Source organism: Scyliorhinus torazame, chromosome 10 (assembly GCF_047496885.1).
Source record: "Scyliorhinus torazame isolate Kashiwa2021f chromosome 10, sScyTor2.1, whole genome shotgun sequence".
Classification (NCBI taxonomy): Eukaryota; Metazoa; Chordata; class Chondrichthyes; order Carcharhiniformes; family Scyliorhinidae; genus Scyliorhinus; species Scyliorhinus torazame.
In genome coordinates, this window is record NC_092716.1 from 98,980,392 (window position 1) to 98,995,281 (window position 14,890).

The 14,890-nt window shown below is 47.3% G+C and overlaps 1 protein-coding gene across 2 annotated transcripts in view; it reads left to right on the top strand.

Annotated features, from left to right (window-relative positions):
• The window catches only part of LOC140430789 (uncharacterized), a 448,181-nt gene that overhangs the window by 368,258 nt on the left and 65,033 nt on the right, over nt 1-14,890 (top strand). For both annotated transcript variants that reach the window (XM_072518479.1, XM_072518480.1), the window contains exons 8-10: nt 4,411-4,477; nt 6,593-6,677; nt 13,863-13,938. In XM_072518479.1, coding sequence (XP_072374580.1) covers nt 4,411-4,477; nt 6,593-6,677; nt 13,863-13,938 — 228 coding nt within the window. The remainder of the gene's footprint in view (nt 1-4,410; nt 4,478-6,592; nt 6,678-13,862; nt 13,939-14,890) is intronic.

Consider the following 14,890-nt stretch of genomic DNA (forward strand, 5'->3'; position numbering starts at 1 on the left):
GTCAGACACGACCTACCCTTTATGAACCCATGCTGCGTCTGCCCAATGGGACAATTTCCCTCCAGGTGCCCCGCTATTTCCTCCTTAATGATAGATTCCAGCATTTTCCCTACAACCGAAGTTAAGCTTACTGGCCTATAATTACCCGCTTTCTGCCGACCTCCTTTTTTAAACAGTGGTGTCACGTTTGCTACTTTCCAATCCTCTGGGACCACCCCAGACTCTAGTGAATTTTGATAAATGATCACTAGTGCGTTTACAATTTCCCTAGCCATCTCTTTTAACACTCTGGGATGCATCCCATCAGGGCCAGGAGACTTGTCTACCTTTAGCCCCATTAGCTTGCCCAATACTGCCTCCTTAGTGATTACAATCATCTCAAGGTCCTCACCTATTATATCTTTATTTCCATCAGTCACTGGCATGTTATTTGTGTCTTACACTGTGAAGACTGACCCAAAAAACCTGTTCAGCTCCTCAGCCATTTCCCCGTCTCCTATTATTAAATCTCCCTTCTCATCTTCCAAAGGACCAATATTTACCTTAGCCACTCTTTTTTGTCTTATATATTTGTAGAAGCTTTAACTATCTGCTTTTATGTTCTGAGCAAGTTTACTTTCATAGTCTACCTTACTCTTCTTTATAGCTTTTTGTTGTCCCCTAAAGACTTCTAGTCTCCCACTAATTTTTGCCAGTTTGTATGGGTTGTCTACGGGTTGTCCCCAGACTTTGCCTGCTACTACCGGTCTACCGGACTTGTTCCAAAGGGTGTCGCAGACCTAAGTTGGGGAGCCCGAACACCATCAGTCGGTGCCGTTCATCTCTGCATTCTCTGATCGGGCGCTAACGCTATGGATCGGCTTTGCCCTATTCCTGTTTAGGGTACCTGTCTGTTGGTTTCTCTGCTGCTTTTGGGGCACGTTGCACTCTCGTGCAAAGTGTCCTAGCTGTCCACAGTTGTAACATTCCTGAGTTTTGGGCGGAGGTGGGCTGTTCCTGCCTTCGTTTACCCATGCGGGGTTCTGGTGTGCTTTAACTGGGTTCATCTCTGCCTGCTCTTCATCGGGTGTTATAAATGCGGTTTTGCCTGCAATTGATTGCTCCCAAGCGCGGGACAATCTCTTCAAAACCCATTTTTCATTGTGGGCCACATCTGAGGGGTCATAATTTGTGCAAGCTTTTCGTCCTGCTTCTGTGGCGTGGGAGACTAGAATTCAGGTCCATTTGGCCATATTATCTGGGGGGAAATGGGCCCGGCCAACTCTCCAAACTCTGCGGTAAAGTGAATCCACAAACGTCCAACAAACGCTGTGGGGTGCTCTGTCTTCTTTTGCCTACACTTATTTAGGCCTTCTACGGGGTCTCCTCTGTTAAAACTGATCGCATCAAGGATCGCTGTGTGCATCTCTTGGAATGTGCCTCCTCCTACATTCTGTGGGTTGGGAAGGGCTGCTACGACTGAAGGGTCGAGGCTTTAAACTGTGAGCTTCACTTGCTCCTTTTCGTCCAGGCCGTACATGGTAGCCTGTTGTTTGACTTTCTCGAAAAATTGGTGGGGGTCTGAAGTGGGAAGGAACGGTGTAATTTTTCCACACGCGTCCCGTAATTGGGTCACGGTTAACAGGGTTGTGTAAAGGAAATCTGCTTCTCCTTCTCCTGCGGCCCTGCGGTGTGTGGTTACAGGGTTCATTGGGGTGTGTTCTGCCTGTTCGGTTGGGGGTTAGGGCGCTTTCCTTTTCTGGGGTTTTTCCTGCGTACATGTCCCATATACGTATCTATGGGCAGTCTCGTTCAATTCCTGCCAGTAGGAGTTGTTTTCCTGATCTAATTGGGGTCCGAATATACTTTGAAATCCATTTTGAACGGAAAACAGAGATTGCAATTCTGTAATTTGCTTCCGGCACTTTGCGTGGTCTACGGAGCTCTGCCTTTGTTCCGCTGTGGAAGTATGGAGTGCTCGTAGGGCTGCTTTTAAATAATTGCACTGTTTCTGCAATTTCTCAACTTGCTGTTCTGTTCCTTGTCTTACCAAGACCGCACGTTGCGTGTCCTGGTAGGCCTTATCATATTGCGTCTGAAAACTGTTCAAATGCGCGAGACAAGACTGATGTGCCCACTTGGCATCATCCACCTCTCTGTCCCTTGCTGCTGACTGCTCTTTTAAATCTCGATTCCCCTTCTCTACCCCAATCACATCTACCTCACTGGTTCTGTCTCTCTCCTCTATCTCTCTACGGAGTGTCCTAACGACCTCCTCTGTGCCTCGCAATTGTGCCAAACAGGACACGATTGCCATCGGCTTGCGAGCTTTTCCTAAGCTCTTCTTGTGGATCTCTGACAGGTTCTCCCACCAAGTATGTCCTACACTCCCGGGTCCTGTTTCCTCATTATCACAGAATTCACACCAAAGGGGCCATCCTTTCCCTTTGAGGTATTTCTTGATTCTATCTTCCCAAACGGGACACTGTCCTACTCTACTGGTCGTTGCGACCTCAAATTCCTTGGGGTTCATAAGGCGTTCCATTGCCTTCACTGCCATTTTCTCTATCTAGGTTCTCTACTGAATTTGGAACAGGGGGTGATAAAGTGGTGATATAAACACGGGTACGGCTTACGCTAATTTCCGGCCTACAAAACTCCCGACAGTTTTACGCAACAAAATCTCTCAAGTTTACCTTATATCCCTGTTAGTACGCATGCATTAACACACTTCTGAATCTCAGAGGCTTCATCAGTACTGTTCTTACACTTGTGGTTTTTCTGTTTCCAATTGGATTCTCAATTCAAATTTTGGGTTCTCTCGGAGTGGTTCGGCCACTTTACGTCAGATGTCGCCAGTAAATGTTGCTGTCTTTGGTTGGCTCTTAATTTGGCTCTGTTTAATTACGTCTGCTGAAGAGTCGCCAGGTATCTTTCGACACCGCCACAAGGTTCAGAACCGAATACTGATCAATGACTCGATACACCAGTTAGTATGTTCAAAAGCAATGCTCATTTATTTACACACAGTCAAATCTACTCATGCATAAACTCTACAAACTAAACTGCCACTATTACTAAAGCCTATACTTAGCTTCGGGTGCCCACTCAGTCAGAGGAACAATGGCCGTTGCTCGGTTCTGAGGCTGCTGGTTGAGCTGTTTACAGGGTAGCAACTAGGAGCGTCTATCTCGTAGCGTGCGTTGACTTGGAACTTACTTGGTCTGGTGCAGCTGCTAGGCTGGTCTCTCTCTTCGCTGAGAGCCAAAGCCAAAGGAGGAAGATTCTCTCTTGGGGAATACCTTTTGTACTAAAAAGGGCTTTGCGCGCTTTTGGGCGAGCCTTGAACTTGGCTTCAACTAATTGGGTCTTTCCCCAATCATCCGTATCGATCTTCCTCCAATAGAGGGGTGGTTCTCTGATTGCTGGGCGTGTCCTAGTGACCGTTGGTCTGCTTTGTTTTAGCCTCTTCTGGAGCCAGGATGTCTGCCTTCACATTGTGTATCTAAATGTTTCCCCTTTGTCCCCGGAGATGGCTCATTAGTATGTAGATTGTATGGCAGTTTCTGTCCTGCCTGAGAGTTTAAGGTTCTAATCAACAGACAGAGCTTGCAATTGCTTGTTTCTTAGTATTGTCCAATTTTCCCTGCATTCTTTGCGAGTGTCCATTTTGTAACCAGGACGTGGCCAACCCAGATGGCTACACTAGGGTGCTCTTTCCAAGGGCCGGTGCAGACTCTGAGAGCCGATTGGCCTCCTTCTGCGCTGTAAAGTTTATGATTCCCTAAGGAGGAGATATTAGGCTGTCTGTACTTAAAGTTGGTAAGGTATCATGACCAAATGACATGGATCCAAGTATACTGATGGCAGTGAGAGTGGAAATTGCGGAGGCGTTAGCCATAATTTTCCAGTCTTCCGTTGACTCAAGGGTGGTGCCAGAGGACTGGAGAATTGAAAATGTCACACGCTTGTTCAAAAAAGTCTGTGAAGATCTTGGTCTTTCATTCAATATTGAAAGCGCGGAGTTATTCCAAAATAACATTAAAAGACAAAATAAACTTTGGATTAGATTTTTCAGCACAGAAATAAGCATTTAAAAATGAAGTGATAAACAATATAGAAGAATTTGTTCTTTATTTTTTTTAGCTTTTCCAATTAGGGGGCAATTTAGCGTGGCCAATCCACCTACTCTGCACATCTTTTGGGTTGTGGGAGTGAGGCCCACTCATTCACGGGGAGAATGTGCAAACCACACGGACAGTGACCCGGGGCCAGGATCGAACCCGGGTCCCCGGTGCTGTGAGGCAACAGTGCTAACCACTGTGCCACCCAAAATAGAAGTTTTATTTAATACTGTTATCAGTTCTATTTGTACTAGGGGTTAATTTTACAACTTGAGTCAGTTCCCATTTTTCCATTCTTTATTTTCAGGAAAGGATGTTTCTGATCCTGGCTTTAATGTAGACCAGAAACAGATTGAACTGCAGCTGGAACTCTGGTTAGTAATAAGTGTTTATGTGAATCTGTATCTGGGGGTAAACCTTTATCTCCTCTTACCTTCTTTCAACTTCACTCCAGTTATTTAGGATTTCTTTGTTATTTCCATCTGCTGCTGCTTCCCTAATGATTATTAGCATTTTTTTGATTCATCCATGAGCGTTGCTGGCTGGACCAGCATTTATTGCCCATCCCTAATTGCCCTTGAACCGAGTGGCTTGCTAGGCCATTTCAAAGGACATCCACTTTGCTGTGGATATGGAATCACATGTGTAGGAGGATTTCCAAGGACTGAGTATTGAGCTAGCATTTACATGGGGTTTCTCCCTCTTAGTTACAGCTCAGCTGAACACACAGACTGCAGACACATCAACTCCGGTTAAGACAGCTTTATTTTCCCAAGCTTGGTCCACCCACGTGGGAGAATGATCTGGATAGATGCCAAAGTCACTCTGCCTGGCATTGTACAGACACACCAATTATACAGTTTTCCAAAAATCAATAGCCCCCCCCCAGGTGGACTTGATTCAATCCTTGGAGCTGTCAATTTTAAAATGACCGGTGAAATTTACTTTAAGCAACATGATGACTGTGATCAGCTCATGAATTAACCCCACCCTGCTACCTGTTGTTTACTCAGATACTGTATCCATTATGAAGTTGTTTTCCTGCCATTCCCATCTTACTTATTGCAGTCAGTTTCTGCCTATCTCATTGTTCATCAAGGGGCAGGATGCCAAAGTTTGATCCTCTTTACACCATGGATTGTCTTAGACAGGATTTTGGGGGCACTGATAAGAACTGTTTACTGAGCTGACTGTATTATTGCTGACCACACTACTTCTGTCTAATCCTGTTTGTCTCAAAAACATGGGCAAGTTGTACTAGGGCTGGTTTTTAAAGCAAACCAAGGCAGGCCAGCAGCACGGTTCAATTCCCGTACCAGCCTCCCCGAACAGGCGCCGGAATGTGGCAACTAGAGGCTTTTCACAGTAACTTCATTGAAGCCTACTTGTGACAATAAGCGATTTTCATTTTCATTTTAATTTCAAGTTATCTAGCTTAAACCCTAACATGCATTGTGGCCACTGCTTGTAGCAAGAGTTTGAATGCTCATTACTGCTATGTCCTAAAAATACATGTTTAATGGTTAATAATGATTACTGGGTATACTTTCTATGATTAATCTCAATCCTTAATAAACTAATTTATGTCAAACCATTCTAGTATTATCCTCGCTATCTGGTTTTAAGGAGTTTCATCTCAGGACACCCCCCTTCAACATGTAGTGCCAGACCAGTTAAGGATGGCAGATTTTCTTTCCCTTAAGGGCACGAGTGAACCAGATGGGTTTTGTTTCATGGTCATTATTAGACTTGTAATTCCAGATTTATGAACCCTTGCCCCAGACCATTGCCCTGAGTCTCAGGATCTCTCGTCCACTACACCACCGGCCCGTCACGAGGGTGCTAGATTCCACAATTATTTAAGTGGAAGGGGGGGTACAAAGACAATATGGAAGAGATTTTCAGTTCCCCTCCCCCTGCCATAGTGTGATTCTTGGTGGTGAGAGGTGGCCCACCATTGGGCGGCAGCGAGATCCCACCGCTGTCAATGGAATTTACCATTTAATCGACTACCACCGCCAGGAAACCTGTGGCAGTAAACCCGCTGGCAAGGAGGGCCAGACGATTTAGCTTAAATAGGATAGTGTGAAAGCACAAGCTGCTTTGAGATTTGTAAACTAATCTGGTCAGCCTAACCATTTGTTATAACTGTATATTGGGGAAAGTGAAACTATAATTCTGGTGTAAATTTCCAATTCTTTCAATGTAGTACCAGGGTGTAACACTTCTCTCAAACATTACCCCAGCTTTTAAACCATATTCATTAGATGGTGTTTTCGGAACAGATTGACATTTACTACAGAGTTCTTATGCCGATAGTTTAAAAAACATGATTTTAGCCCCACTGCTGTCTTGTGTTTCTACAGCTGAAGTGTTAAATAATTAATACACCCATTTTCACTTTAAGACTGGTCGTATTTGCTCTGTTGTGACTGTGGCAATATAGTCTGTCACTTCCACCTTTCATGCCATGTTGTGTTTTTCCATAGGAGAGACAAATCACTGTATGCTTATCAGGCCCAAGCTGTTTGTATGACCAGACTGTTGCATGAGATTAAAACATTAAGAACTCAGGTATGATTCATATGCGAGAAGCCCAAATCATCCATAAGAAGAAACCTGCAGACAATGTAAAGTTTTTTTCGAGATTTGTTCCCTTCCCTTATAACAGTGACTCACTCTGAGGAGCAGTTCCTTCAGAATGAAGTGCTCAAGCAACCATCATTTATATACGATTCTAGATGATTTTTGCAAACATCAAATCACAGGCCAAGAGTCCTCCTTGATAGGGGCTGGTTTAGCACAGGGCTAAATCGTTGGCTTTGAAAGCAGACCAAGGCAGGCCAGCAGCACGGTTCAATTCCCGTACCAGCCTCCCCGAACAGGCGCCGGAATGTGGCGACTAGGGGCTTTTCACAGTAACTTCATTTGAAGCCTACTTGTGACAATAAGCGGTTTTCATTTTCATTTCATTCATGTCCACACACCCAAACCTGCCAGTAAGGGGGTTACTGGATAAGTAGGAGGCCAATTCCAGCTGTTTTCTTTCTTATTCTTTCCTAATCACAAAACATTTTTGGTGGGAGAATTTATTTGGTGGGATTCTCCATCCCGCCACACCAGGGGCGGGATTCTCCCCTACCCGGCGGGGCATGCCGTACCGGACCTGCAAGGGCTACGCCGGCGCCGGCAGGGTTGGCGCCATGCCAGCCAGCGCCGAAGGGCTTGTCGCCACGCCAACCTCCGCCGGCACGAGTTCGCGCATGCGCGGGAGCGCCAGCATGTGCTGTTTGCACTGAGTGCTGAATTTGGTGCATTTGAGTGCTATAGTGAGAGGTTGGTGACTGAGGGAGTATAAGGCTTCATTTTTATCTAAAGTCTAGTCTTTCTTTTATTTAGTTAATTAACTTAAAAGTTGCTGTTTGGTTTAGAAGAAAGTGAATTTTCAATCAGCTTTAAACAAAGCTTCTACTTGTAGGCACTTGCAGCTGGAGCTTGTTAATTAGTTAATTGGATTAGGCCAGTTTTCAGAGGCTAGATTCACAGTATAAAAGTGATCCCCTACAGTGCAGACTTTGTTTGCACTGAGTGCTGAATTTGGTGCATTTGAGTGCTATAGTGAGAGTTTGGTGACTGAGGGAGTGCTGAATTTGGTGCATTTGAGTGCTATAGTGAGAGTTTGGTGACTGAGGGAGTGCTGAATTTGGTGCATTTGAGTGCTATAGTGAGAGTTTGGTGACTGAGGGAGTGCTGAATTTGGTGCATTTGAGTGCTATAGTGAGAGTTTGGTGACTGAGGGAGTTAGGTGAGGAGGGAGTAAGGTGCTCCTTTCATTTTGTTTCCTACATTTCCGCAAAGAGTGAGAAGAGAGCCAGGAGTTTACAGAGAGTGCAGCTGACTGGAAGCAGAGTCGGAGGGCGGAGATCCTGTTGGTCCACAGGGCAGCTATATTCGATAAGGTAAGAGGGGATGGAGGCTAGGCCAGTTGCATGCTCCTCCTGTAGGATGTGGGTGGTGAGGGATACCACCGGTGTCCCCGCTGACTATACCTGCGGGAAGTGCACCCAACTCCAGCTCCTCAAAGACCGTGTTAGGGAACTGGAGCTGAAGCTGGATGAACTTCGGATCATCCGGGAGGCAGAGGGGGTGATAGAGAAGAGTTACAGGGAGGTAACCACACCCAAGGTACAGGACAAGAATAGCTGGGTTACAGTTAGGGGGAAAAAAACAAACAGGCAGACAGTGCAGGGATCCCTCGTGGCCGTTCCCCTTCAAAACAAGTATACCGTTTTGGATGCTGTTGGGGGGGATGGCCTACCGGGGGAAGGCCCTAGCGGCCAGGTCTCTGGCACTGAGTCTGGCTCTGGGGCTCAGAAGGGAAGGGGGGAGAATAGAAAAGCAATAGTTGTAGGAGATTCAATGGTTAGGGGAATAGATAGGAGATTCTGTGGTCGCGAGCGAGACTCCCGGAAGGTATGTTGCCTCCCGGGTGCCAGGGCCAGGGATGTCTTGGATCATGTCGTCAGGATCCTTAAGGGGGAGGGGGAGCAGCCAGAAGTCGTGGTGCACATCGGTACCAACGATGTAGGTAGGAAAAGGGGTGTGGAGGTAATAAATGAGTTTCGGGAGTTAGGCTGGAAGTTAAAAGCCAGGACAGACAGAGTTGTCATCTCTGGTTTGTTGCCGGTGCCACGTGATAGCGAGGCTAGGAATAGGGAGAGAGTGCAGCTGAACACGTGGCTGCAGGAATGGTGTAGGAGGGAGGGCTTCAGTTATTTGGATAATTGGAGCGCATTCTGGGGAAGGTGGGACCTGTACAAGCAGGACGGGTAGCATCTGAACCAGAGGGGCACCAATATCCTGGGAGGGAGATTTTCTAGTACTCTTCGGGAGGGTTTAAACTAATTTGGCTGGGGAATGGGAGCCGGATTTGTAGTCCAGCAACTAAGGTAGCCGATATTCAGGATGCCAAAGCGTGTAATGAGGCAGTGGGGAAGGGAACACTGACAAAGGAGAGTACTTTCAGGCACGGAGATGGGTTGAAGTGTGTATACTTCAACGCAAGAAGTCTCAGGAATAAGGTGGGTGAACTTAAGGCATGGATCGGTACTTGGGACTACGATGTGGTGGCCATCACGGAAACTTGGATAGAAGAGGGGCAGAAATGGTTGTTGGAGGTCCCTGGCTATAGATGTTTCAATAAGATTAGGGAGGGTGGTAAAAGAGGTGGGGGGGGGGGGGGGGGGGGGTGGCATTGTTAATTAGAGATAGTATAACAGCTGCAGAAAGGCAGTTCGAGGAGTATCAGCCTACTGAGGTAGTATGGGTTGAAGTCAGAAATAGGAAAGGAGCAGTCACCTTGTTAGGAGTTTTCTATAGGCCCCCCAATAGTAGCAGAGATGTGGAGGAACAGATTGGGAAACAGATTTTGGAAAGGTGCAGAAGTCACAGGGTAGTTAGTAGTCATGGGTGACTAACTTCCCAAACATTGAGTGGAAACTCTTTAGATCAAATAGTTTGGATGGGATGGTGTTTGTGCGGTGTGTCCAGGAAGCTTTTCTAACACAGTATGTAGATTGTCCGATCAGAGGAGGGGCAATATTGGATTTAGTACTTGGTAATGAACCAGGGCAAGTGATAGATTTGTTAGTGGGGGAGCATTTTGGAGATAGTGACCACAATTCTGTGACTTTCACTTTAGTAATGGAGAGGGATAGGTGCGTGCAACAGGGCAAGGTTTACAATTGGGGGAAGGGTAAATACGATGTTGTCAGACAAGAATTGAAGTGCATAAGTTGGGAACATAGGCTGTTAGGGAAGGACACAAGTGAAATGTGGAACTTGTTCCAGGAACAGGTACTACGTGTCCTTGATATGTATGTCCCTGCCAGGCAGGGAAGAGACGGTTGAGTGAGGGAACCATGGTTGACAAGAGAGGTTGAATGTCTTGTTAAGAGGAAAAAGGAGACTTATGTAAGGCTGAGGAAACAAGGTTCAGACAGGGCGTTGGAGGGATACAAGATAGCCAGGAGGGAACTGAAGAAAGGGATTAGGAGAGCTAAGAGAGGGCATGAACAATCTTTGGCGGGGAGGATCAAGGAAAACCCCAAGGCCTTTTACACATATGTGAGAAATATGAGAATGACTAGAGCGAGGGTAGGTCCGATCAAGGACAGTAGCGGGAGATTGTGTATTGAGTCTGAAGAGATAGGAGAGGTCTTGAACGAGTACTTTTCTTCTGTATTTACAAATGAGAGGGGCCATATTGTTGGAGAGGACAGTGTGAAACAGACTGGTAAGCTCGAGGAAATACTTGTTAGGAAGAAAGATGTGTTGGGCATTTTGAAAAACTTGAGGATAGACAAGTCCCCCGGGCCTGATGGGATATATCCAAGGATTCTATGGGAAGCAAGAGATGAAATTGCAGAGCTGTTGGCAATGATCTTTTCGTCCTCACTGTCAACAGGGGTGGTACCAGGGGATTGGAGAGTGGCGAATGTTGTGCCCCTGTTCAAAAAAGGGAATAGGGATAATCCTGGGAATTACAGGCCAGTTAGTCTTACTTCGGTGGTAGGCAAAGTCATGGAAAGGGTACTGAAGGATAGGATTTCTGAGCATCTGGAAAGACACTGCTTGATTCGGGATAGTCAGCACGGATTTGTGAGGGGTAGGTCTTGCCTTACAAGTCTTATTGAATTCTTTGAGGAGGTGACCAAGCATGTGGATGACGGTAAAGCAGTGGATGTAGTGAACATGGATTTTAGTAAGGCATTTGATAAGGTTCCCCATGGTAGGCTTCTGCAGAAAGTAAGGAGGCATGGGATAGTGGGAAATTTGGCCAGTTGGATAACGAACTGGCTAACCGATAGAAGTCAGAAAGTGGTGGTGGATGGCAAATATTCAGCCTGGATCCCAGTTACCAGTGGCGTACCACAGGGATCAGTTCTGGGTCCTCTGCTGTTTGTGATTTTCATTAATGACTTGGATGAGGGAGTTGATGGGTGGGTCAGTAAATTTGCAGATGGTACAAAGATTGGTGGAGTTGTGGATAGTGAGGAGGGCTGTTGTCGGCTGCAAAGAGACATAGATAGGATGCAGAGCTGGGCTGAGAAGTGGCAGATGGAGTTTAACCCTGAAAAGTGTGAGGTTGTCCATTTTGGAAGGACAAATATGAATGCGGAATACAGGGTTAGCGGTAGAGTTCTTGGCAATGTGGAGGAGCAGAGAGATCTTGGGGTCTATGTTCATACATCTTTGAAAGTTGCCACTCAAGTGGATAGAACTGGGAAGAAGGCCTATGGTGTGCTAGCGTTCATTAACAGAGGGATTGAATTTAAGAGCCGTGAGGTGATGATGCAGCTGTACAAAACTTTGGTAAGGCCACATTTGGAGTACAGTGTACAGTTCTGGTCGTCTCATTTTAGGAAGGATGTGGAAGCTTTGGAAAAGGTGCAAAGGAGATGTACCAGGATGTTGCCTGGAATGGAGAGTAGGTCTTACGAGGAAAGGTTGAGGGTGCTAGGCCTTTTCTCATTATAACGGAGAAGGATGAGGGGCGACTTGATAGAGGTTTATAAGATGATCAGGGGAATAGGTAGAGTAGACAGTCAGAGACTTTTCCCCCGGGTGGAACAAACCATTACAAGGGGACATGAATTTAAGGTGAATGGCGGAAGATATAGGGGGGATGTCAGAGGTAGGTTCTTTACCCAGAGAGTAGTGGGGGCATGCAATGCACTGCCTGTGGAAGTAGTTGAGTCGGAAACATTAGGGACCTTCAAGCAGCTATTGGATAGGTACATGGATGACGGTAAAATGATATAGTGTAGATTTATTTGTTCTAAAGGGCAGCACGGTAGCATTGTGGATAGCACAATTGCTTCACAGCTCCAGGGTCCCAGGTTCGATTCAGGCTTGGGTCACTGTCTGTGCGGAGTGTGCACACCTCCCCGTGTCTGCGTGGGTTTCCTCACAAAGATGTGCAGGTTAGGTGGATTGGCCATGATAAATTGCCCGTAGTGTCCAAAATTGCCCTTCGTGTTGGGTGGAGGTGTTGACTTTGGGTAGGGTGCTCTTTCCAAGAGCCGGTGCAGACTCAATGGGCCGAATGGCCTCCTTCTGCACTGTAAATTCAATGATAATCTATGATTAATCTAGGACAAAGGTTCGGCACAACATCGTGGGCCGAAGGGCCTGTTCTGTGCTGTATTTTTCTATGTTCTATGCGCAGGAGGGTTCTTCTCCGCACCGGCCATGGCGGACCATTACACCAGCCAGCGTGGAGGGAAAGAGTGCCCCCACGGCACAGGCCTGCCCGCGGATTGGAGGGCCCCGATCGTGGGCCAGGCCACTGTGGGGGCCCCCCCCCCCCCCGGGGGGCCAGATCCCCCCACGCCCCCCCCCCCCCCTCTCCCCCCCCCCGAGGACTCCGCAGGCCGTCCGCAGAGTCAGGTCCCGCCGGTATGGACCTGGTGTATTTTACGCCGGCGGGACCCGCCAAAAACGGGTGGCCACTCGGCCCATTGCGGGCCGGAGAATTGCCAGGGAGGACACTGCCAATGGCCCCCGACCAGCGTGATTCCCGCCCCAGCCGAAAAACCGGCGCCGGAGAATCCGTCAGCCAGCGCCGGGGTGGCGTGGGGGTTGGAGAATCCCACCCCAGATTTCTGGTGCGGCCTGCCCCTGGGATTCTCCGTGTCGACAGTCGGCCAATGGGATTTCCCATTGTGGGCAGCCCCATGCCATCGGGAAATCACCGGGCTGCCAGCGCAACGGAGAAACCCAACAGCAGAGAATCCAGCCTGTGGACTTTCATGACAGCAAAACCGGTGCCACACCTGGACCGATTCCACTACTGTTAAGAGACTAGTACTAGCGCCACGTGGAACACAATCGATTGTAATGAATAACTGTGCATGTTGCGCCGGGCCCATGATTGACGTCGGGAGGCTGACAAGAAGCAGTCGCATATACACATTACACTCCTCACACACACTTATCCCAGCCAACAAGATGGCACTGGTTGCACTGGAGCACGCCCTTCCTGCTGATGGGTCGGCTGGAGCCAGAGGGCACCTAGGGGGGTGTCCTGGGGAGACTCCCATACGACACGTGGCCCTAAGTTCACAGTGGGCTGTCAGCGGCCTGTGCAGCTGCATGGCTGCCTTGCCAGCTGTGGCAATGGTGTTCCGAACCCACACCTCCTGGCCACCCCCGTTACTACCCCCAGCCCTGGCAGAAGCTCCCCGGCCAGCGGCACATCTATCAGAAAGCTATGGCGATGTTGGACCCTCTCCGCACACCCTCTCCCTCAGCAGCTACAACGCGGGTTTCACGATTTTTAAAACCTCAAGTGAACTGCACCAGCCAGAACTCAGCCTATCAGAGGAGGAGAATCACGGGGACCCCGGAGAATACCGGGTCGGGCCCGCTAATGATATGCAAATAGTGTCCACTGTACGTGCGTTCCGGTACGCATTGACGCCGCTGTTGAGGTGACGGAGAATCGCGATTTGCCGTCAAATCGGCACCCGCAGCAATATTTGCGTCAGAACCTATTCTCTGCCCAATTGGCAGATTTTGGCATTGGCAAACGGAGAATCCTGTCCTTTATCTTTTGTCTGCCTTGCACCTTCCAAGTAATGTGACTCCCCTATTCTTCCTTTCAAAATGTACTACCTCGCAATTCCCTGTGTTGAACTTCATTTGCCAATTATTTGCCCATTGAACCTATTTATATATATTTATTCTTTTCTACAGGTGACCTCACAAAAGGAACAGATTAAGGCATTGACCAGTGATTTGGAGAAAGCACACAAGACCAATTTGCAGATGGGTGCGTTTTGCTTTTTCTTCCTATTTGAAGTGAGTTGTTAGTTTAGAAAAGGAATTAGTGATTGAAAATCCTTTTGTCTGGGCAGCACAGTGGCGCCGCGGTCCCAGGTTCGATCCCGTCTCTGGGTCACTGTCCATGTGGAGTTTGCACATTCTCCCCGTGGTTGTGTGGGTTTCGCCCCCACAACTCAAAGATATGCAGGGTAGGTGGATTGGAAAAAAATTAATTGGGCACTCTAATTGACCACTGAGAGTATCTCTCCACAATCATAGTCTCCATTGGAACAACCAAAAACTCCAGGCCGTGCTTGGGCTGGCTTTTATGTTTAGTTCTAAGGAGCCCCAGCTAGATGGCCTCTGCCACCTACCTGAATTGCATGAGTACCACAGGGAGATTGATAATGGTTTCTCAGTGGTCTTCATGGATATCATTCTTTAATGCGTTTTACAATAATATTTGTTTACTGTATATGAATGTGAAATGCAAGACTCAAATCTTGAATTCAAACACTATTAAATTGGCAATATGTGTTGACTTCCTTCACTTGGTTTGGGATGGCCTAACTGCACAGCAGAACCAAGATTTCTTTGGATTCAGAGACATCCACAATGTACATTGCAATCAAGATAATGATTTCCTTATTTAAAGTGGACACAAAATCTATGACTGGAATTTTACATCTACAGGATTTTATGGTCCCACTGAAGTCAATGGACTTTTGAATGGCTTGCTGCATTTTAAGGCCCCGGCCCTGCCCCTGCCGCAATGGGGCTGTATAACTTCACCCCGTAGACCAATCGAGTCCACCCCAAGACTGGAAATTCCTGCCCGAGGTCAATGGACTTTTAAATAGTTGATAATTCCTGTGGCAGGCGAGGACCAGAAAATGTATCCTTTTACCTTGTACATCAGCCTCCAAACTGAACTTTTGTAAATGGGTGACAGAAAATGA